This window comes from Tasmannia lanceolata, unplaced genomic scaffold (genome assembly GCF_043159265.1).
Source record: "Tasmannia lanceolata isolate RefF3 unplaced genomic scaffold, GAP_Taslan_0.1 ptg000020l, whole genome shotgun sequence".
Taxonomy (NCBI): Eukaryota; Viridiplantae; Streptophyta; class Magnoliopsida; order Canellales; family Winteraceae; genus Tasmannia; species Tasmannia lanceolata.
This window is the reverse complement of record NW_027518697.1, coordinates 9,630,391-9,654,959: the sequence shown is the minus strand read 5'-3', so window position 1 is coordinate 9,654,959 and position 24,569 is coordinate 9,630,391. Positions and strand designations below refer to the sequence as shown.

The 24,569-nt window shown below is 38.6% G+C and overlaps 1 protein-coding gene across 1 annotated transcript; it reads right to left on the bottom strand.

The window, feature by feature from the left end:
* Positions 1-3,665: 3,665 nt before the first annotated feature.
* On the bottom strand, positions 3,666-17,598 carry LOC143854133 (uncharacterized). Its single transcript, XM_077363939.1, has 9 exons — positions 17,419-17,598; positions 13,008-13,181; positions 9,872-10,274; positions 8,995-9,269; positions 8,414-8,482; positions 8,251-8,307; positions 6,250-6,302; positions 6,031-6,106; positions 3,666-4,861 (listed from the first exon to the last, which is right to left on the bottom strand). Exons 1-9 carry the CDS (start codon positions 17,460-17,462, stop codon positions 3,829-3,831), a joined length of 2,184 nt encoding a protein of 727 aa, XP_077220054.1. The 5' UTR covers positions 17,463-17,598; the 3' UTR covers positions 3,666-3,828.
* Between the last annotated feature and the right edge of the window lie 6,971 nt (positions 17,599-24,569).

Genomic DNA, 24,569 nt, shown 5'->3' with positions numbered 1-24,569 from the left:
GAAAAAGTCTAGGTCAGCAAACACACTAAGGGCAAGTTTGGCTGTTAGGAATTGTTTTTCATGATAAATCGGGCATCTCCAAGTGGAGATGAGGGTTAATTCGTCTAAAATTCTAGAAACAAAATCCCGGAAAAGGTTGATCGGGTTGACTAGAGTTCTTTGTTTCTGGATTTTTAGCAACTTCTCATCACCTGAGACACTAGTTTCTGAGATTTTGTTTCTTGTATTTTAGCGGACTTCACCGTCATCTCCACTTGGATGTAAGTATTTCAAAATTATGGAAAATAAAATTTTCTTGGAAACTTTTTTTATAGGTTATTGTTTTCTGGATTTCCCTTTTTTACGGTTTGGTATTCTTGGAATTTGTAAGGATCGACCTTAGCTTGAAGATGAGAGGAATTTCTTAGAATCATTGAAACGGGGGAGGGCGAGGGGGAGGGGGAGGGGGAGGGGGAGGGGGAGGGGGTGGGTTCCGGATCCACCCTTCTGCCCCTTGTATTATAAAGAAGAGAGTTGCTAGGGTCCATCCCCAAAGGCATTTCGCAGCTAGTCTGTCGCATTTCAGTCCACCCACATCGTGAATGGAGACAAAAGTTGCTGTCTTCATTCACGAGGTCGCTGGTCTGAAATGCGACAGAGCAGCTGCGAAATACCTTTTGCGATGGACCCTAGCCAATCCCTATAAAGAAATATGTCTGTACTTGTTTGTGATCCAAGTGGAAAATCATGGCCGATATAGGTCAAAAGCAAGATGGATTTGGAAACAGCAAACATGCTGCAGGGACTACTCGATCAAGTAAGCAAGGTCCCACAACAGAAAATAGGAGCCATTAGGGTACAAATTATATACTCATGGGAGAGGAGAGATTCAAGAAAAGATAAAAAATGGCCAGTGAAATCCTAACCCTAGCCCTATAATCTTTGCCAGTGAAACCCTATAATTGTGGCCGAGACCATTGCCGGCCAACTCATTCTTTCTGTCAGGATCAGCTCATCTCCTTGGCACTTGCTGGATTTGATAATTGTTTGAAGGGGTTTTGCAGGGTGGGGGGTTTTGGGGGAGAGAAGGAAGATAGAGACAGTAAGTAGCACCTCGATTTTTTAAGAATTTTACTTTCTTGGATAGTAAAATAACATTTATCAGCAGGTTTTCTTCTTTGTTTATTAGAGATTGTTATTTTCTAAGAAAAGTAAAATCTTAATTAATTGAGATCACCAAATTATAGAAAACTGACATCTTCATAATAAAGCTATAGTGGATTTGCCTGCCCACTATTTTCCTTCCCAATATGCTGAACAACCAAATAGCTCTTGGAAAGTAATATTTATTTTACTTTAACTCTACAATTTGATTTCTTAGGGATGGTGGAATGGAAGATACAAACTAAACTCAGTAAACAAAATCTTCAAGAGCTTATTGATCTCCATTGGGTTTCTCCTCTTCACTGAAAATATAAATGGGATCATGCAAATGATATAAGACACTCACCAATTATTTCTCTGCCTTATGGTAACATCATAAACAAACACCTCCTTTGAAGACATATCGATTTTGAATTGGGTTGGGTCCAGGGACGATGGAAACCATATCTTATCGACGCCGCATCGGGAATCAATCTCTGTCAACAATCAACTCTGGTTCGGAGACTATGATCTTGGATTGGGATCGGTTTCGAAGTTGCGTTTCTCATGAAGAAATTTCATCATTGTTCATCAATGACTTCCTATTGAAGATCAAAGTGGGATGAAAGAAACTCCTCCTAGACCTCAAATGAGTCAACCCATGAATAGCGAATAAAATGAGAGAGACCCAAAAGAGACCTCCAACTAGATGTGATAACATCTTTCTACAAGTGACCATGGAGAAGGAGGACAAATGGGTGGGAAGCATGGATTTTAAGGAGAGAGAAGGAGCAAGAGAGGGAAAGGGACAGAGATGAGATTTTGACTGTTTGAATTGGATAGTAGACCAATATAAAAAGGAATTTGCTAGGGACCATCGCAAAAGGCATTTCGCTGATGTTGCATGAAAGCAGCCACATTGGGTCACTTTTCAACAGATTTTGTCATGATACGTGTGCTCTTTCATGCACCAGACTGTCCGCAAAATGCCTTAAGCGATGGTTCCTGGCAAATCCCATATAAAAAATGTTTGATTGAAATGGAATACTGTGATTGGCCAATTGGCCAAGCCTTTTGACGTGCAAAGCTTCCCCATAATTTAGGGGCTTTTTTTTTTACTGTCATTGAAATCAACGTTACTTCCATACATATTCGAATTGTGCCGACCGCGTTACTTCCATACATATTCGAATTGTGCCGACCACATTCGACTCAATATCTTCCAACCCGGTATCTAGCTTCTCTGGCTTCTCATCCTTTTCCTTCCACGCCTTAGCTAGGCCCTGTGTAAAAGGGATATTCTTTACCCTAATATGTTATAGGGTGAACCACCCTTTCCATCAAACTTGCTGATATTGAATTGGGCTATGCGAAGCTCCACCTCGAACGAGAATCTCTGGAACAATCTTTCTATCTCCAACGATCACTCTAACTATGATCTAGCGACACACTATAAACATGATCTAACGACACCCACGATCGCTCCGCGACCCAACGATGATTGCAGCAGCCACTGCTTTGGTACCGCTTATTGAGAAATTTTGTCGGGCAAATCCGATTCGGTCTTGCACAAATAAACAGAAAAGTTATAAAGTTAAAATAAGCCACGAGATGAAGATCAAGAGTTTACATGGTTCGGCTAAAAAGTCTCTGTCCAAGGGCGAGGACACAATCTACTATGAAAATAAAAATACAAGAATTACAACATGGTTAACCTATAAATTAACCCGCACTTTGCAACCTTTTTCCTTGTCTTCTCAACCAAGATCATACACACATAGAACAACCCGAGAAAATACTCAAGAGAAAAATACAAGAGTAAATCAAGAAGAACACCCCCCCCCCCACGCCACCAACACACATGCCAACACTGGGAGAAAACCCTCTCTCCACGTAGCCTCCACTCTTGTGTAGCCGGCTTTATATCTAGGTTTTCCAAAACCTAAACACAAGTTCTTTCTATTTTGATTTCCACCGCACTTTCACAAAGTAGGAAACTAGGCAACTTCCCAACATATAGTATGGATTAAATATAGGCAAATATTTAAAATCTCTTAGAAGCAAAGAAGAGTTTTGGTCCCACAAAAAATAAAAGAAAGAAAAAAGAAAACAAAAAAAATCTGGCAAATGAGAAAAACAGAACAATCCGAAAGATGCAGTTCCACAACCTGGATCCAACCAGGAGAAAATCCGAAAGATGCAGTTCCACAACCTGGATCCAACCAGCACTCGATTCTCCGATTTCCGCTGCAAGCAAGGCAAAACCCCAAGACTCTACTAGCAAAAACCCATTTTTTCAAGTACTTGGGTGGAGGACAAAAGTCATGCCACATGGGCAATGGACAGACCATATAAGTAGCCTCTTAGTAGTTTGAGTCAAAACATGAAAGCAAGCGCTACCAGTAGATGACATAGCACTGTAAAACCGGTCAAAACACCTAGTAAATCCCCAAAACTGTGTGATTCCGGTGTTTAGTTCAAAAGAAAAGTGGGATTTTTGTTTTTATTGGGGGGGTGGTTGATGACTATGAGTACAATTAGGATGTGAAAATCTCACATCAAAATGACATACAGATCAGAACGATACAACAGATATAATTCATTTACAGCAAAAAAGGATACAACAGATCTAATTCATTTACAACAAATAAGTGTACAGTATATAAACATAAGCGCACCAACCCAAGCCAGCCAAAAAAAAAAAAACTATTCATGCCCCAGAGAGACAATCTCATTGGTTCCTGTATCTTCTATCTCATTCCAATCTGATGACAGAGATGACAAGTTTCTACTGGATTTGATTAACCTTCTGCTGTTTGACTTCTTCAATTTCATCTCTTTATGACTGGATTCTCTCCCCTTCCTCGCTGCCGGCCCAACAAGCAGTAGGCGTGACATAACATACGCCAATAGTTCTTCCCTGTGCGAGAACGTGAAATCCAAATGTGCGTATTCAAATTCGTTATAAGAAACGTCCACACCCTCATTTTTCATCAACTTATAATGCTTTCTAACCATCGACGGCGGGATCACTTTATCATTCCTACCGCCGACCAAGTCAACAGGCACATTGATAAGCCTATAATATTCTCCCAAATCCAATGGTTCAGCCGACCCATACGCCGCCATGTTGGCCGCCTCATTCCCAAAATCATACATTATAAATTTCCTCGCTCTCTTCATCTGTGCTAAGTGATGAGCAACATATAGGGATACTCCTGGCATGTCATTCATGTTATAGTGAGACATCCCAATCACCCCCACCCAATTTGAACTGTCCCCCCCAACAACATAACTCATGAGAGTCTGTACCAATCCCCCCAAAGCGGGGTAGTTCTGAAAGTCCCTTGCCAACTTGTTTACGAGCATTCTAAAAAACCTCGTCGGTATATACAAAGCGGGCACAATGGGAGCCAGAATAGGAGCTAACACAAGAACCAGATGTTGTGCTAATGAGAAAGCTATGGTCGAATGCTCGTGGAAGCCAGCGGGTGATAATAGGATCAATCTTGATAGTCTATGGGGCTTCTCTTCGATCCGCTGTGTAATTATGTACATTAGCATTACCGCTCCTCCTAGACTATGGCAAATTGCGCAAAGCTTATAAGGCTGATCTTTGGCTTCATCATCAGAATCAGGTTGGCTGCTCTTCAGTTCAGATGTTTTGAGCTGATGAATCTTCTCAATCATAGCTGGTATATCTTTCGTTCCGTGTTCATTGATCGAATATTTCCAGTACCTGCTTTGCATGAGCATATTTAGCACATCAATTCAACATAGTGATAAACTTATTACACATAAGGAATGCTGATTAAAACCAAGGTTTTAAATTTTGGTTTCGGCGGAAATCATGTAAATCACAGAAACGTTTGGAAACATATGCAAATGATGAAATTTTAAGATGAAACTTTGGGAAATGCTAGAATAAGATCAAATACATACTTAGAAACCGACACATAAGTAAGAAAGCCATCCATATTGGCTTAATCACATCGAACACCTCCTGAGTTGTACCATGATGCCATTAAAAATTAATTTTGAAATTAGAAGGCAAAAAATGAATGTTTAAAGAAAAAATAAAATAGATAAAATAAGAAAAATAGGGAAATATAACAGGAAATAGTAACTTACGTTAATTAATTAATTTGGTTAAGAAACATCAATAAATTTCTTTCATTAACATTCATTAACAAAGTTAATTAATTAGTTTATATTAATGAACTTCTACGTTAGGTAACTAGGGAGAGTTAACATGGTAATTAAGTAGATAATTCAACTACACGAGAGGCTAAAATTCTAAATCCTAAATGACTTCAAAGTTCAAACATAGAAAGTAAGAAGAAAATCAAGAAATCAAGAGCCTTAATTTAGATTTTCTATTTAATATGGTAACTTGATAAATGGTACACATTAAGCTTTTTAATTTTTACCTTTCTAGGGTTAAAGGTAATGAATTATTAAGTACTTAAGAGGCTAAGTATAGTATATAAATGAACCTTCCAGTTAGCGCTGGAATGGCCTTTTCAAACGGTTATAGTGGTCTAATAAAAAAATACTGGGTGGTTCATTCAGTGTTTTGAAACTAATGCCAGCTTGAGCAAACCGAGGCGAAAAACTACCCGAGTTTGGTCGAACTAGAATGGATAGGCCAGCTAGGTCTGTTTTCGAAACATATTTCATAAGGTTCAACATAACACGAAGACATTATACTAGGAACCTTTTTACTATGAATGATAACTCAATAATGAATCCATACTCATGTATGGAGGTCTTATGCAAAATGAAGATTTCAAATTTCTATTTTTTCTCATATTTGAACATCTGAGCTGTAACCTATGCGTACCATGGCTCTATATAAAATATGTTATTAATTAGTATAAGTGTATCGAGTGACCAGTAGGTACTTACTTCCGTGAGGAGATATTCTTGTCAACATGCTCCCTAGAAACCAACCCACGTAAGTTCCCAAGGAAAACATCACAACCTGCAAAATAAGATGTTGACTTCAGTTTGATCAATTTCCAGGTTAGCGTAAAATTGGGTGTGAATCAGAAATTAATTTTCAAATGTTTTGAGCTTTCACAATTAATCTGAAGAGAAAACCAATGCAAGAAACGTAACACATACCTTGATCAAAGGCGGCAAATGCTGGAGACCCGACAACTCCATTGGACACCCAACTGGCTAGGAAATTAATAAATCAAAAACCAAATGTAGGTAATAATACACAAACCCATAATCGATAAGCCACAAAGCAAGCATTAAATGAATATTAACACAATACCCATAAAAGCAAAACTTTGAAGCAAGCATTAAATGAATATTAACACAATACCCATAAAAGCAAAACTTTGAAGCAAGCATTAAAGGAATATTAACACAATATCCATAAAAGCAAAACTTTGAAGACATACTCTCAATATAAAATTTATAGTCCCAACTTGTGTTCTCAATGATTTCTGGAGAAGTAAATATCTCGTGAGAGCCAAAATCCATTCCTTCAGTTGGAAATATTTAATGGAAAGAGTTAGATGACAGTGGCCGTCATAATTAATATGCAAATGTGGATGGATATGGGCCAATGGAAAATGTACAGTGATCAGTTTCATCAATCTTGTGGGCCATCACAAGCCCGACCCATTGCCATTTGTACCATATTGATCAAATGATCCTAGCCCCTTAATCAAGACAATGAAAATGGTGTCCTTCTAGGTAGAAATTTAATGTTGATTGTTAGAATGCCTTAATCTTCTGGTCAGGATTGGCATTAGGAACAGGGCTGGAACCATTATGCCACATGATGGTGGCCCATCAGATCAATAGTCCCCTTCATCGAAAATTCATTTTCCCTTAAATTTCGGGTATAACGAAAAAATCTGGATTTCAGTTATTATTTAATATTATCCCGAAATTTCAGCTGAAATTACGGCTGAAATTTCGGGACGGGATAAAACATTATTTTATTTAATCTCGATAGATTTGGTCCAAAATTTTTTCAGCCAAAATTTCGGTTTCGGTGAGGACCGAAACGCATTCCGAAACCGAAATTCAAAACCTTGAACATGACCACATTTATATCGGACTACGCCTGTCCACATTCATCCAGAGGTGACTGCCTCCCTAGTCAAAATCTTGTTTCTTTATATTTTCATTAAGATTTGATGTGTACAAGATAGTTTGTCATTCATTACTACTAATATATGAACATATATTTTCACACTCCATTCAGTAATTGTCAGTCAAGTCTTGTTGCAGCTATATCTTCATTAAGATTTGATGTGTACGAGATAGTTTGTCATTCATTACTACTAATATATTACCAATTTACCATATATTTTCATACTCCATTCAGTAATTGTCAGTCAAGTCTTATTGCAGATATCACATCAAATGAATAGAGGAATTATTATCCCAGCAAACTTCAGGGCATCCAGACCAACATGATAGGGTTCTGCAATGTGTGTGTGTGTGTGTGTGTGTGTGTGTGTGAGAGAGAGAGAGAGAGAGAGAGAGAGAGAGAGAGAGAGAGAGAGAGAGAGAGTTTAATCACGACCTATCTGAGACAGGGATCTCTGAGTTTTAGGCCATGGGGAGGGCCTAACCCCAGAGCCTAACTCATGATGGTTGAAAGCTGCATGCTTTATACTTATGACAAGTGCTTAAAAAATAACCACCTTAATCATTATATCTAAGTTATCTAAGCATGCATTGTACTAACACCCTAGTTACACATTGCATTGTTCTAACACTAAGAAATACTACCTTATTCAACTATTACTAACAAATGAAATGGCTTAAAAATGAAATAGAAGGGGGTAAGTTATTAGAAATTCACAGCCCTTGACAGTGAAAAGGTGCTACTTAAGATAATGCTACTTCTTTAGAAGAATAGGATAATTCTAATAGCGTTTTGTCACTTCAAGGAGCTTCACAGCATCCTGGATAGATCTAAAGTACCAGCAGTAAAGTGGAAATGGCAAAGAGATTAGTACATTAGATATACATACCTTAAAACAGTCATACTGCTTTAACATTAGCTTTGCAAAGTTAAAGGCAAATATAAACAATTCAACACCATTTCAAATCATGGTGCATATAAACAAAACTTGAAATGATCAGGAAACGCACCCCATGGATGAATCCAATATTCCATGTTGTAGATACACAACCCTCTGTGCGTCACGCCTTCAACATGCCAAGAACACACCAATGCAGGTATCATGCATCTATATTTTTGAGTGATTTTGATGTCAAGATTTTAATTGTAAAGAATAAAAAGTTCAATTTATACCTTGGGATCCTTTCAAGGAGAAGAACATATCCATCAGAAGTAACCACACGAATCGCTTCATATGGATATCTGAAATATCGGAAAGTTAATGCTTCCAATCGGAGCTTCAAAAATAAATTAAATAGGATATTAAATGTAACATGGTAAATAAATCAAATTTGTTAAAATATAAAAGATTAAATAATGCCATCTCCAACAGCTAAAGCTTTTGGAATAATTGATCATTTAAGGTATCAAAGCAACTGCCTGGGTTCAAAACTCCTTGATATTAAAAATCCACATGCAATGGCCAACCCAAAAGTGGGGCCACATGTGCCATGTGTAGGCCAACCCTAAAAGAAGAGGGGCCACAAGTGAGGGGAAGTGTTAAAGTATAAAGATTAAATAACGCCATTGCCAACAGCTTAAGATTTTGGACTAATTGGTCGTTTGACAAAATAAAGCGACAACTGGCAGAAGACAACTAGTTGGCTTTCCATGAATACTGAAATAGTAAGCTAATTCATGAAAAATGGTGTCAACTAAGGCTAGAGAGATCACTAGAATTATCTACTGTAGATGAACAAGTAGTTCAACATTACCCAAGTTCTGTAATGACATCCCGACATGTTCGAGCATCTGTGTTCAAAGACTGATGAAAGGTCGAGTGTCTTTCTCTTGGAGTTGGATCTGTGTCTCCAAGTGCAGCCGTGGGAACGGATACACTGGAAGAGATATCTTGGTTATAGCTGTCATGACCATATAACCATCTAAATAATATTCTGCAAACTTCTGAAGGGGAAAGAATATAATGCGCTCCCTTGTGAACAATGTCGAAAATGGATTCTATGAATATCTCAATTGCCAGCTGGAGGTCCTGGTAAACATGACATTCATGTATGAGACAATAAGGTTTTCCTTTCGGAGGAACATTAGCAAGACCCAGAAGAAAACAAGAAAGAAACATCATAATACGTGCATAGAAAATAAGGGAAAAGGGAACCTAAGAGTTTGCATAGGTAGCTTACCTATGCAAGCTGCTTACTGCCGGCGACTGGAAATTTTTTCCGGCAAGTGGCTGGTACCATTTTGTTCCTCTCCGACCGGCAGATCACCCCCTAAAGTTTCAAGTCGATCCGACTGCCGGATAGGGAGAATGAATCTTTCAAAGTGAGTGGCAGTTTCTGTAAATTTCAAAGTTGAGTGGTAATTTACAGAAACTGCCACTCACTTTGAATTTCTCCCGATCTGGCTGTTGAATCGACTTGAAACTTTAGGGGTGATTTGCCGGTCGTAGAGGAATAAAATGATACTAACAACTGGCTGGATAACTTTTTCGGCCGCTGGCAGTAAGCAGTTTTCTGGGAGCTTGCATAGGTAAGCTACCTATGCAAACTCTTAGGTACCCTTTTCTCAGAAAATAAATGAATAAATATCACAACAAGCATAGCATTTCCAAAGATCAGTCCCTGTCACAACCTCGACTACTCCACGCCTCCTGTCGGTAGTACGATGAACAATGTGGTCCTTCACAAAGCTCGATTTTTTTGTCGGATGTAAATTTGAAGACTGGTAGTTTTCTGAAGTACTAGGGGCTGTTCCTAATCTTGAAAACCAAGTTGAATTATAAATATGACTTGGTATTCCCCAAAGAAATGTCACAGGCCACAAAATCCATGTAAACAAATATTTGATCCAGTTCCTTTGATGCCTGTCATACTTAGTGAAGCTGCTTGCCCGCGAGAAGTGTGAGGATTGAGATAATGGAGAAGGGGGTAATTTTTCATCATTATCTTCTTCTCCAGATAAATATTCTTCACTCGAGGAAGTATCGGAGTCCACAGAAAGTTCATAAATGAATTGGTTGAAAGAAGACACCCCACTATCATCCACAAAACAAAGTGGACATGTTAGAAAATAAAAACCGGCATTTGTACTACAAAACATATATTCATTGAAAAGATGGTGTACTGTAAGAATTAATAACTGGAAAAAGATATGGATTTCTTTAAAAAAGACTACAAAACAGGAATTACTGGTGCAACTGAGGGCTCCCGAACATTATATCAAGGAAAACATTTATAAGAACATAAGAATCTCTCATAAAAATACAAGTATAGCCATTCAAAAAAAAAGAAAAAAAACCCAATAAAAGTACATTGTGTTATAGATAATTTTATGGTGAAGGACAGAAAAAGAGATTGATGAAAGATGAGTACAAACCAGAGATTCACGTGATGAAAATATCATTCATTTGTCCATGCTAAACAAGACAAACAAAAATTATAATGAAAGAACAAAAATAACGTAGGAGAAATAGTGGAGTTATCCTGTTAATTATAAGATCAATTACCAGCAGTTTCCATTAGAGCCCAAGGATTTAAATCTTACAACTGCCAGCTGAAATAGATGTGCTGGGTGCATCTATTATATGGAATAGATTTTCATTATAGCAATGCTTATTGACATGAAAATCAACTCTGATTTGATGATTTCTTAAAAGTAAGTTGATTCAACGATAAAGTCGATTCATCGATAAAGTGAATTAACTTCTTTGAAATTTTGTTCCGAATACGATAGAAAATAGTGCTAAAATGGCGTGTCCAACACGAAAAATATAAAAGACAAGGTGTAACCCCCTTCTTTTTTCATCTTCATGGGCATTAGAGCTTAGTCAAACTGTATGTCAAGGATTGTTGAAAAACAACACTAGAAGTTTTAATATGAAGACCTGGAAAGTTAGAACAACAGTGGATCACCTCTGCAACCGGGCATGTGCGTGCGTGCGTGTGGTGTGATGATAAATTCGCACCCCTGTAGGATTATTCGCACCCCTTTAATGTGAATTGACGTCAAAAAGTGTAAAAAAGGAGGGTAACGTGTATAGATTTTAACGCTTTTTTACGCCAATTCACCTTACAGGGGTGCGAATTTATCAACTCCCTATATATAACTATGACGATTCTACACTTAATGGTGTAATGTTGGACCAGGGTATGAACTCAACTATTTAAAGTATGTAAAACGACATCAGGTCACCTTCTTCATGAAAATTTTCTAAAGGATTCATTAGCCGACCCCAACTAGTTTGGGATAAAGGCTTAGTTGAGTTGACTTGTAAAATGACATCAGGTGCACAGGGAATGCATCGAGGCTGGTAAAGACACTCCCTTCCTGCCACATGTTTAGTCAGACTGTTGAATGCTCATCTGATGCACAAAGAGGCCGAGCTCAAGTGAGACACAAGGAGGCCTAACCAGCACTGGCATCTCTCCCTTGGCGTCCTGCTACCACTCCCCTTGAAAGATCCATGTTAAACAGGCGATAGTAATCCCCGACAGGACCTGATAAAGCAAACACCTCCTCTCAATGGGGCCCCAAAAATCCAGCCTAGCCTCCCTATTAATGTCATTTATTTATTTACTTTTTGAATGGTTATTAATGTCATTTATTATCCCCATCATGCCAACCAGCATGGGTTTTCAAAGCTAGAGCCATTGAAGTCAAGCTTATAAGACCGCTCAAGAGCGGTCACAAACAAGGGGAAGGAGAATCGAAACCAAGATCAGGCCCAAAAGTACCCGAGAAGAGTTTAGAAACAATGGTTCACTGAATATCAGAGCTAAACAAAATGCTTTTTAGCACAACAATCGGCTTGGAATTCCTATAAGTAATCCTTTGATTCCTACCCTTTCAAATGAACAAAGGATAGCAGGAAGGCAGACAGATCAAATGAGCTTCCCCTCTCCTAACAAGGCACGAAAGAAAACACCCCAATCAGGTTAGTGCTTTAATTGGGCAGAACACATGAGATCAATTACTTAAGAGGAAAGTTGTTACATCGTATGAGCAATTTACAGATAGGGTCTGAACGTGAAAAGAGATAATATATTTCTGAATAAGGTTAGTCTATCATTAGAGTGATTCTTATGAAAGATCAACTAGGAATTCACTATCAAGTATCACTAGTCACTATTTGCTTGTTAGGGATAACATCTTATTGTCTGCAATCACACATTATATCAGGTCAACTCGTTCCTCAGTATATATTTCTGAATAAGGTTAGTCTATCATTAGATTGATTCTTATGAAATATCAACTAGTCACTATTTTGCTTGTTAGAATTACATCTAATTGTCTGCAAGCACATATTACTCAGTGGACGGCATTTACATGTCATTCCCATCATCTTTTTTTTTTTTTTTTTTGAATAAGGCAGATTTATATTAAAATAGAACCGAGATGGTCCTGAAGAGAAACAAAGAGAAGAGAAGAAAATACAATAAGTCAAGGAGGAAGATAATCAAACCACTCTAAACCTATCCTAAAAACGCCTCCCCTAGCTAGAGAATCTGCTTCATCATTGGCTGATCTCCTAACATGGTCAAACACAATAGAAGAACCCTGAACCAGATCCTCGATCTCCTCGAAAAGCGGCAAAAATCTCCAAGGAGGTATTGCCTCACCCGAAAGCCAGCGAATTACATTTAAGGAATCCCCTTCCACAATAATAATTAAAAAAAAAACAGTTTCCATTATACACGAAAAATAAGGGAATGAGAAAATGTTGAACACAAAATATTTAGATAAAAGAAATAAATCAGTCAAACTTTACTTTTCCATCCAACGAGGAAGCCGGGGTCCACGGAATGTGGGTTTGAGCTCCCAGCCATGGATGCCTTCAAGAATGGTAGTCTTGCCTGGCAATACAGCCAAAACAAGGGCCGACAAGCCATTTATGACCCTCACAATGTTGTTCAACGATTCATAAGTGAATGTCTTAACCGATCTGCACATAACAATATGTTCACTTTATCTCATCAGATATGCATTAATTATTCAAGAAATATGTAGCAGAAATCAAAAGTGGGAAACAGTTTTATGCATGGAAGGTATATATTGCTAGGGTCACAAAATAAAATTGATGAAAGAATAAAATCTGAAAGTTAAATAAAAAAATGAAGGATAGGAGATCTTCATCCTTTGTAAAAAAAAACCCCAACAAGAGATGCATTAATTTGCAACATTCTTATAGACAGAGTAACACTAGATAGGGATAAAAAGCAAACGCCTCTAGGAGTACACAAAGTAATATTGATGATGAAATCAAAAACTATATTCATAATGATTTTATTTTTCTTTCTTTTTTCGAACAATAACATACTTATCAATATAGTGAAGAAAGGGTCAACCGTACTAGTAACAAGGCAGAGAATTCCCGATGATAATTATGTTCCTATCTATATTTCTTTAGGTGTCTTCTTGGCTTTCTTTCCTTCCGAACTGCCCCTGTAGATATAGAAGCGTTATAGCTCTCCCTTCAACAAAAGGAAGAAAAGAAAAGAAAATCAGAAACATGTAGGGCACAGGCTCATCCAACCGCGGAGATCGGCTAGAAGAAGTCAGCATGTGGGAAGTTCATAAGAAATCATTAACAAGGAGGCACAGGGGATTTTTAAATTGCATGAACATTCATTGGGTGGAGGGCACTGTGCAGTGGCTGGAGGGCACCGTGCTGCACGCATGCAAATTCTTAGGGATTTGTATTTAAAGGGGAGGAGAGGGAGACAATAGTAGGAGAAAGAGAGAACAGGCCAATCTTTCAACTTTGATAAAATCCGGCAGAGCCGGTACCTCCATACATCCAGAAGATATAACTTGGGAGAAACAGAGCAGGAGAGGAGCAAGGGACAGATATCATGACTTCATGGAGATGCTAAGATGGAATAAGGGGCTTGGGAATTCCAGAGAAGAGAGAAATAATAAAGTCATGTGTAGGGAAGCAGACAGTGGGCAGCTGTCACACACTCACACTCCAAGAAACCAATATCAAAATTGAATAAGCTCTATGCAGGTCAGTATGGAGCAAATGAAGAGTAGAATGGGTGTACCAGGAGTCAAGAGGGGCATGGCATTAGAAGGTATTCTCATTGGATGGACTGGGTTTCAATCCAGAAATTAGATGTGAAGGAGTCAAGGGGGGCATCCTCAGAAGTATGAACCAAATAAAGCTCAGAGATATGATATGTAGAGAGTCGGAGGAGGTAAATGAAAGTTGGGGAGTATTGCGATGCTTGGGACAAGATTCAACGTAGTTTGTTTTGGAAAAGAAAGGGGACAACTGACTTCTCGGACCTCCTTGTGGGCAGAAACTTGTGGATTGATAGCCCCCTGTGTGGAGCGCAGTACACTTGGTCCAACCATCAGACTAATTCAATCATTAGTAGATTAGAAAGGTTCTTAGTGGATTCAAATTGGCTACATAACCACCCAAGAGTGATCCAGAAGGCATCGGCTACACCAACATCAGACCATTGCCCGATACTGCTAGAATCAGGGATGGGTTTGTCGCATCAGTGCCTCTCACATTTGAACATTGGTTGTTGCAGGAACCAGGTATGATGGACAGAATAAAGGAATCATAATGGTGGCAATCATCCATGGTAGAAGGGTGGGCGGGGCAAACAGTCATAAGAAAACTGAAGATGAAGTTATGGGTAAGATCAAAACAAAAAAAACGCAAAAGTTATAGATAAGACCATTTGACTAGCAACGGGTGAGGACCAAATGGTCGAAAGAGGGCTATAAAAATAATACCATTTTTAGTAACATACTGAACCCATCGAGGTACAATCATATATCGAGCCTTGATGATCAACAGGGTTAAGTGTGAAGATCCATACATAATTGTCAATATCATTATAACAGTTTTATGAAGACTTTGTAGATCGGAGGTAAGTTCAGCCCTAACCTTCAATGATGGGTCACATAACTTCATCCATCACTCTCATGAAGGTGTCAGGTGCATTGGACAGCCCAAACGGCATGATTTTTTATTTTTTTTTGAAATGATAGTATATTAAAAGAATCGAGAAGATCCACAAAAAAGAATACAAGGAGAAAGAGAGAAAAAATACAGGGAGAAAAAAACACAGAAACAACTAGGGAGGCATAAAATCAAACCACTCCACACTAGATCTAATAGCTCCCAATTTGGCCAGACCATCTGCTTCACCATTGGCAGATCTTCTTACGTGACTAAAAGAGGCGAGAGAACCCGAAAGTCTATCTGAGATCTCTTCAATCAAGGAGAGGAATCTCCATGGAGGTGGAGCAGATCCCGAAATCCATTTCGCAACATTTGATGAATCTCCTTCTATAATCACTTTGTCCAAAATTCCTTCTTCCAGATGTAAGATTCCGGAAAAAGCCGCTTTAACTTCCGCCTCATTAGAATCACAAAGACCACACGGTCCTGAATAAGCCCAAATTACCAAACCTTTTTCATCTCTAAGAAGACCACCTCGTCCCCCCATCCCAGGGTTCCCAAAACATGCTCCATCAAAATTAAGTTTTAAGAAACCGGGGGGAGGTTTAGACCATTGTTGGACTATCTTTGGCTTGGAAGAACCTTCTGAGCAAACGATAAGCCACCCCTCCTACAAATCATAAGCAGAGGTACCAAAGAACAGAGAAGAGCTTTTAGCCCACTGTATCGAAATTGCGACTATCCTTTGAAAGGTCTCGTAAGCTGACTTGGCCTTACCGACAAAAACTCAATCATTGGACAGCCAAAATGGCATGATGATCCACTCATATATCACATCTCTAGTTTTGAAGGCTTTCATCCCCTCATCCTATGGTCGCATGGAAATCTGACTATGCCGTATGGATATGGATACAAGTGTTAGAATCCGGACGGGTATCTAGTGTCAGATTCGGTTAACCTTAAAAGAAAAAGGATTTGTAGATTCAGCTAATTCTAGTTCTTTACATGATTATACATTGGGAATTTTGGTAGGTTGAGTAAATATAATAGTATGTTTCCATATAAAAACTTACTACCAGGATAGATAAAACTCAAAACATGTGACAATTGAAACTTGACACGTGTCCGACACAGGTACTTCAATCCTAAAGAATCTATAAAACATAGGAATCTGATGCTAGCCACTTTCCAATTCCTTTCTCCTCCCACTTTCAAATTCCTGTTGGGTCCCGAGTAGAACTCACCCTCAAAAGCTAGCCCGTTAAGGGGAGGGTGCCCAAGCCCTTATAAGCCCATCCATATCCTTTCATTTTTCCGATGTGGGAAACTCTGCTTTTGCGTGGAACCCCAAACAATTACACCAGCCCCCCAACCCACGCAACAAACATACACACCTCCACGCGGAAGTGGACAATCTTGCCCCTCCACGTGAGATTAACGTGGGAACTACGAGATCTTCCCCAAGGGATTTTTCCGTCCTCGGAGGCACACAGGAGTTACCATGCTCCGGATACCACTTGTTGGGATCCGAGTAGAACTCACCATTAAAAGCTAGCCATTAAGGGGAGGGTGCCCAAGCCCTTATAAGCCCATCTACATCCTTCCACGTTTTTCGATGTGGGATCTTTGCTTTTGCGTGAAACCCCCAACAATTCTCGTCTCTTCCTGAACTCTACATATCCCTGGATTTAAACTGCATCCAAGCAAACCCTAACATTTTTCACTCAAGCCTTTTTTTCTTTCTTGGTAGCCCTTTCCAAGAAGCCTCTCCACAAGTTGCCTCTTCCACAACTCAAACATGTGATACAGTGGTTGCTCGCTCTGATACCAAATGTTAGCTACCTAACCAATATACCAAAAGCCCCAAGATGGAACATGTTAGGCTAAGCCCATTCCTGTTCTATACCAGACTGGGTCCCACCTAGTCCTATACCCCTCACTTAGGACTGTAACAAATACAATCAATCAAATGTTCGAATGAATTCCAATCCCTATCAATCATTGTCATCCCAATCCAGCAATCCTACTATAAAAAAAAAATAAAAAAAAATAAAAAAATTGAAAAACAACATTCTTATACATGATTCAGAATGTAATTCACCCAATGAAGATTATATTTGAAATCCCAATAACAACAAAGAGAATTTGCCAACCTTATGTCTTCAACCCAGATAATTCATACATAAGAATTCTAATATCCAATAACAAAAACGGAAGAACATTCAAAGAAAAGAAGGATAAAAAAAATCTGACTTACTCTTTGGTGATGGCGAGAAAATTATCGACAAATCGTTGCAACATCCCCTCATGTGATTTACAGAAGACCCAAAAAAGAAAGCGAGGAAAAGGGAAAAAAAAAGGGGTCGATTTAAAGGAAATCCTGGATTCTCTTCTCTCTTCAAGGAAGACAAGGAAGAATATAAAAAAAAAACGCCTTTGGCGTGTTTGAGTCGGTAAAGCCTGTCCGAGTAGCCACGTAAGGGTCGACCGGTCGAGTCAAACATTTTTGTCATGGTGGTTGATAATCGTTTTCAGATTGAAGTCTTTATAATTTCCAACTCTCTTTTTTGCCTTTGCTAAATAACAGGCGAGGAACATATGAGGGTTTGATTATTTAAATGATCTACACTTGGCTTAATGTGGTTGGATGATTTGGGTTGGCTCATTTAGTGGTAAATTTGGAAGATTTTTTTTATTAATCTCGGATTAAATGCAATCAACTACTAAATCGTGCTTATATAGAACACTTAGAAGATAAGAAGAAAGGATAAAGATAAGACGAGGAGTGATAGATGCAAGGGCCCTCTTTATGGAAGGGCAGGAGAAGGCCCCTTGAATAGAGAACCATGTCGTTTTTAAAGAAAACTGAATTCGGTTGCACTTAATGATGTAGATGGAGGGCCCTTGCATCTATCATTCCACAAGATGGATAAGATTATCCTAATCCAAGTTATCTAATCTTAACTGCCCTAATCTACCACCCTTCAATCTCATAAATCTTAACATTTAGTAGGCCCTACGGTGGATGCTGTCTAAATGCCAGTGGCCCATTGATTGAATGGTTCAGATCGCTCTATCTACGTATTGATTTGTCTTTTTACTGAGACACAGGAGGATCCGATCCACAGGTTTTATATTTTGGCTATTGAGATCTAATCCAGATGAGGAATGCTAGAATGACAGGCGCCCTTGCAAACAAAGGGACAAAGGGTGCCCCCATTGGTCAAAATCCATTTAAGATGGTTATGATTGTAATTTTCTGTGCCATCTTAAATGGATTTTGAACAATGGGGCGCCCTTTGCCCCTTTTTTTTTTTTTTTTCTCTCGCAAGGGCGCCTGTCATTCTAGCATTCCTCAATCTAGACAGTAGTAGTTCACGATGGATATTATTTTTGTAACGGATGAAATGTTGACGAAAATGTTTAAGGCTTAACCATCACTCTTCATGTGGTCTCATTGTCCAACGATCTAGGCCGTCAATGCACTCATCCAAGGTCTTAGCATAGTAAATGGTCTGAACCATTCATTCAAGGGGCCACTGCCAGTATTCATAATAGGGCCTTATAGTCCCGTATTTTTTAAAAAGTACTGTACTGACCACACTATAGGATGATCCAAACCGTCCATGTGATGGGCCACAACATAAATAGCTGATGTCCAAAAAATCATTTCTATAGGATGATACCAACCCTCCGAGCTATAGAGGAACTGCATATTATGGAAACTTCTATAGATCGGAGGGGAAAAATACGGGAATAAAAGGGTCATACCATATAAGATCTCATTTGGAATTCCAATCTTTTTTAATGGATTGAAGTTCCTCAAATACGGTCTGAAAGCACAAGCTTCTTAAATAATATAATCACTCAAAATCCAATGATACTATGAATTTTTTTTTTGAAATGGCAAGATGAATTCATTAAAAAGGAAGGGGACCGAGGTGGGCCTCAACCAAAATTACAAGAAAATAAAACAACAATAACAAGAAAGACAAATCTCAGGGAGGGAGGAAGTCAAACCACTCCAACTCCAACCTCCTAACCCCACTTCTAGCCAAGGAGTCCGCCTCCCCATTAGCAGATCGCCGAACATGATTGAAAACAATAGATGAGCCCGCAATTAAATCATCTATTTCATCAAAAATAGAAGAAAATCTCCAAGGAGGCGACACCAACCCCTTCAACCATTTAATCACATTCAAAGAATCTCCCTCCACAATAGTGATATCCATGCTATCTCTCTCAAGCCTTTTTATGCCATGATAAACCGCCCTCACCTCGGCCTCCAACGCATCACAAACTCCAAGAGGGCCGGCAAAAGCCCATATAACTTCACCACAAGCATCCCGACACAACCCACCAACACTGGCCGGGCCTGGGTTCCCAATACTCGACCCATCAAAGTTAATTTTGAACATTTCAATAGGCGGAGCCTCCCATCTCTGAACAATCGGATGCCGGATCTTCCTACTAAAGCAAACAATCCTCCAATCCTCCCATAAGTCAAAGGCTGATACAAAACGGAAAGCCGGTAAACTTCTCGCCCATGAAATAGTGAGCGCAATAATTTTCATATATATCCAATACGGAGATTTTGCAACTCCTTCAAAGACACGGGAGTTTCTCTCTTTCCATATCACCCACCATGTTGCAAGAAGACACAAATTCTACAATACTTTGCCCTTCTTCTTCCATGGCACAAAGGTCCAAAGAAGAATCAACTCTGGAATAGAAAATGGAAAAATCCAACATATGCCAAATCTCAGAAATATCAAACTCCATACCTGACGCGTAAAGGAGCAATGCATGAAGAGATGATCCACAGATTCACCATCTTTCAAGCAGAGGGGGCAATGGTCAACAAGCATCATACCGCGCTTCCAATGATACTATGAATGTTTTACCATTTCGCACAGCAGCATGTTTCAGTTAAATTTAAACTCATACAGTTTGTCACAGCAGCATGTTTGAATTAAATTTTTCACATGTCAAGTAGCTAGCTCAATGGTCAAGGCTTTGTTCTTCAACCCGGCGGTTTGCCAAAAATAAATTATTCCTTGTTGATTTTTTTTTTTTGGAAAAAATTCCATCTTTATGATTACGAGAGAAATAAATTACTTATGAGTTATTTAAAGGGCGATGATAAATTCGCACCCCTTGTAGGATAATTCACACCCTTGTAAAGGAGGGATAACACTTTTTTAATGTTAAAAGGGTGCAAATATATCATTGCCCTATTTAAATGGATGCCATTATAATTTGAAGTTCCCTCCAAATAAATCTTGAACTGTTGTGTCCCAAGCTACTTTTTTCATTTGTAATCAAACAATGGGAATTTCTTTTCCAAAGTCTTCCAAAAAATTTCTTACAACCAAATGGATGCCATTATAAATTAAAAAGTTTTCCAAGGAACAATCACTTTCAATAAATAGTTGGAAACCCTCCAATATAATGCTTAGGCTGCAAGAAAGAAAAACTATTCCATAACAAGTAGAATAGTAGAAGTGGACTGGTGCAACACCCCACCAGAAGCAGTCAGGAAGGAGAAACCTTGTTTTGCTTCACTACAAAACCTTTCATAGGAGCAACCACCCTTTTTGCACTAATTTTTGCCTCCTTTGAGAGCCTTCCCCTTTTCCAGGTGAGAATTAAAGTAACACCCCACATAAAAAATAAGTGGGGCACATCTCTTTTCACCATGCGATCGGCTAATAGTAATAGGCTAGCAAGGGATGGTGTATCTAGGGCGGAGTTGGAAGGCTTTGATTTCCTCCCCCCACAATGGGTTTTTCACGCCCCAAACTGTTTACACTGCCTAGAACATGACAACGCCATACACCACCTGCAAAGAAATCCCTACGAGTGTACAACCATGAACAAAGATAACCTGAACCATCTATAGCAATAATTCTATAAAAGGATCATTTATGAATTAAGATAATCAACCTCTCACTCTTTCTCACCCAAAATAGGCAAACAAACGTAGTCTATTACAAATGTTCAAACAATACTTAACGTCTCTTAATTCAAATAAGGATAATAGAAATGAAAGAGAGTTCTACGCCTCCACTCCCTCATCCGCACCAAGGGGATCAAAATCTGAAAGTTGTAAATTCACAATAATGTTGGGAAGTAGTTAATTATTTCCTTCCGTTTATTCATCTCTCATGTTATTGTATTGCTGCCCTAGATTTCAGTCTCGTGTGGTTCCTACCTCTACCAGAACCACACGATCATCGTGCTGGAGCAAGCGGTTGAAAACAATGGATCTACTAATGAAAAACAGTGCAAAAATATAAAATTATACTGACTTGAATGGAGGATGGATTAATAATGATCTTGATTGCGATACTGCCGTACGTCCTTGAACGCCCACCTTAAAGTGTTATTCGGCCCAACTCCAGTGCATGGATCACACGACCGAACCACCTCCAGGAACAGCAGGAGAATTGATTGTTGTAATGCACCACTCAACAATCTTATAAGGCAAGCTCTCTATTGAATACTTTATATTTTTCTTGAGAGGCTCTAGAGTAGTTTCCTTTCTTGGTTTCTCTGGGTGCTAGAATGAGGGCTCTATTTATAGAGTTCAAGTAGCAACCCAAAGGACACCCATTAAAGGTGAACATTAATGGATTCATGTATTTATAGGTGAGTCTTCTAAGAGTCATACATGAATCCTTAATCATAAAGGTCATGCATGAATCTCTAGATGACTCTCCATAAATTCCAAGTCCTTAAGAGACATACATGAATCTCCACATTCATTGAAACTTCTAACATTGAATGTTTCAATAAATATAGAGCCATACATGAATCCTAATTCAAAGAATCATGCATGAATCTCTATATACAATGTTCATCATTATTAGATACATGTTCAAGATTTAATAGAAGATTTGAAACTCATTTATTGGAACAAATCCAACACATCGAACGATCAGGATGATCGGGCCTTAATCAAAGGGTTAGGATCATTGGACCTGTGGAGAGCCGGCTAATGAAGAAGCTCCCTATTCATTTTGGATTTTGAGAATTCATTTTGCATTCAAAACTGATTATTGGATTCAAAATCAATTCTTAAAATCCAAATCAAACAGAGCCTAATCCTAGAATTTCTCATTTATCTTGCCCATGCACACCCATCTTCCTATGTTATTACGTATACTGTTGAAGCTTCCAGTGAAATTTGAAAATCATTTTAAACATAGCAATTTCACGATGTCCTCTATATTCTTTCGATGTAAAATGGGTGTAAAATTTGTCTGCTCATTAAGTTTGCATTACCAAGTCGATTAAAGCTCTTTTGATTAACCTGAATTTATGAAAAATTAACCGCATAAATCAATGACTATCTAAGTTAACTCCTTACTCACCTGAGTTCACGAAAAATGAACTGCATCAATCATCGACTACTTTGAGCGCACTCTTTTTCATCAGAGATTTCACACGTGTGCTGTTGGATCCGATATTTTTCACAAGTACAGTGGAGTCCACTTCATATGATGACCCGCCGTTCATTTGTTGGGTCACATTATAGAAACATGTATAGATCGGAGGGTTAGGATCGTACTGTGGAGATGACTAACGGGACACACCTTATTAATGTCGTGGCCCAACAAATGAACTGCTTGGATCATCTACAAGGTTCCGCATGGAATGATGTCATGAATCAAGGAATATAAACCACATGCAATGACTAAGCAAGAGAGTAGCATGGCCAACACAATCTTAGAACATATGTATCAATTCAAAGGAATCATGTATCATGCTTGATCAATGAACAAAGTCGAATAAAGCACACTATCACTTCAGGGTCATCGGCCTAGTCCAAAAAGCATGTTATTGCTATCACCGGCTGCCCACGATGTCGGAACTAGTTCCTCACATATCACATACCTGTCAATAGGGCCAGCATTCCTTCCCATTGGCGGGATTCACACGGCCAATGAACTAACCCCATTGGAAGGACCACATAAGCAATGCATTTCCCCTATTGGTAGGGTCCACATAACCTAAGCCTCCACAACAAGTGTCCACATCAAAATATTGCCAAATGAATATGTAGAAATGATAGAAAACAATGTTTAAGCATAGTCCCATAAGAAGCTCAAAGAGATCGAAGGTTCACATCATGAACAAAATAGAGAATGTCATGAGAATTACGAAAGTCAATATGGTCTATATGAATAACGAGGTAAGCATGCCAGACCCAAAGTAATCTCTAAAGACCATGTTAGAATATGTGGAATCCAACCGTTGGATTGGGTTAAGATCTCACCGTTGGATAAAAAAAGATTAGGAAAGTAGATTTGATTAGGTAGATTTGATTACGATTATTTCCTTCCATAATAGAAGGGAAATCAAGAAAATTATGTGAGAATTAAAGAAACACCCCCACATAAAAAACAAGTGGGGCCTATCTCTTTTCATCATATTAGAAGATCGGCTAATAGTGAGGCCAATATAATAGCAAGGGATGGTGTATCTAGGGCCAAGTTGGACGGCTTTTATTTCCACTCCCCACAATGTGTTGTAGCTATGAGTTTTCTTTTTTTCTTCTTGCCTTTTGGATCTAGATTGCCAGGTCTTCCCGTTTTAATTCACTAGTAAAAATGCACGTGCGATGCATGTGCTATCCATTTAAAATTTAAATGATAACATAAAAGGATCTTTTGCTGCTGAGAAATATCCAAAAAAAATTGAAAACATGTTTTTTTCAATGATTTGTAACTTATCTTTTTTTTTAGCTAAGCACGGGAATGATCAACTTGTCCGGTAATCCCTATAATAGAAGAAAAAAAGAGAGAAGGATTAACGCATTTACTAAAGAAATGTGTTTTAGAATAGGGTGAAAACTGATTTTCTAAATCTAAATTGAATAGTGCTAAATGATACATGTTTGCTCCTTTATTGGTTCCTTTGTCTTCATTGTATGGATAAATCTGCAACTTCTTAACACCTTTTATCGTGTGAGCAAATTAAAGTTGAAAAGAGGCCAATACGGAATTTCAACCATTCCAAATGGACGGTTAGGATCGTCTGATCATAATATTTTGTTATATATATATATATATCAAGTCCAATGCCCTCACTACCATATTTTGATAATGGCACGGAATCACATATTTTGATACTGCCCTCACCTTATTTTGATGATCGCACTCCTCACTTTATTAAAATGTACGGTATGGCCCATACCATAGGATGATCCAACCCGTTCATTAGATGGGCCACTGCCTAAATAATTTGTGCCTCAAAAATAATTTTCATAGGTTGATCCTAACCCTTCGATCGATAGAGGGTTATAGGTTGATCCAAACCGTCCATGTGATGGAACTCAACATCAATTGGTTGTGCCCGTAACATCATTTCCATAGGCTGATCCTAGCCCTCCAATCGATAGAG

Excerpts from the sequence above, each read along its gene's own strand:
- LOC143854133 (XM_077363939.1), bottom strand. The coding sequence starts at position 17,462 with ATGTTGCAACGATTTGTCGATAATTTTCTCGCCATCACCAAAGA. Across the intron at positions 6,303-8,250 it reads ATATTGGATTCATCCATGGG|TTGGGTGTCCAATGGAGTTG; the intron begins GTGCGTTTCCTG and ends TTTCCTAGCCAG. Across the intron at positions 4,862-6,030 it reads AAGAATATCTCCTCACGGAA|GTACTGGAAATATTCGATCA; the intron begins GTAAGTACCTAC and ends CATGCAAAGCAG.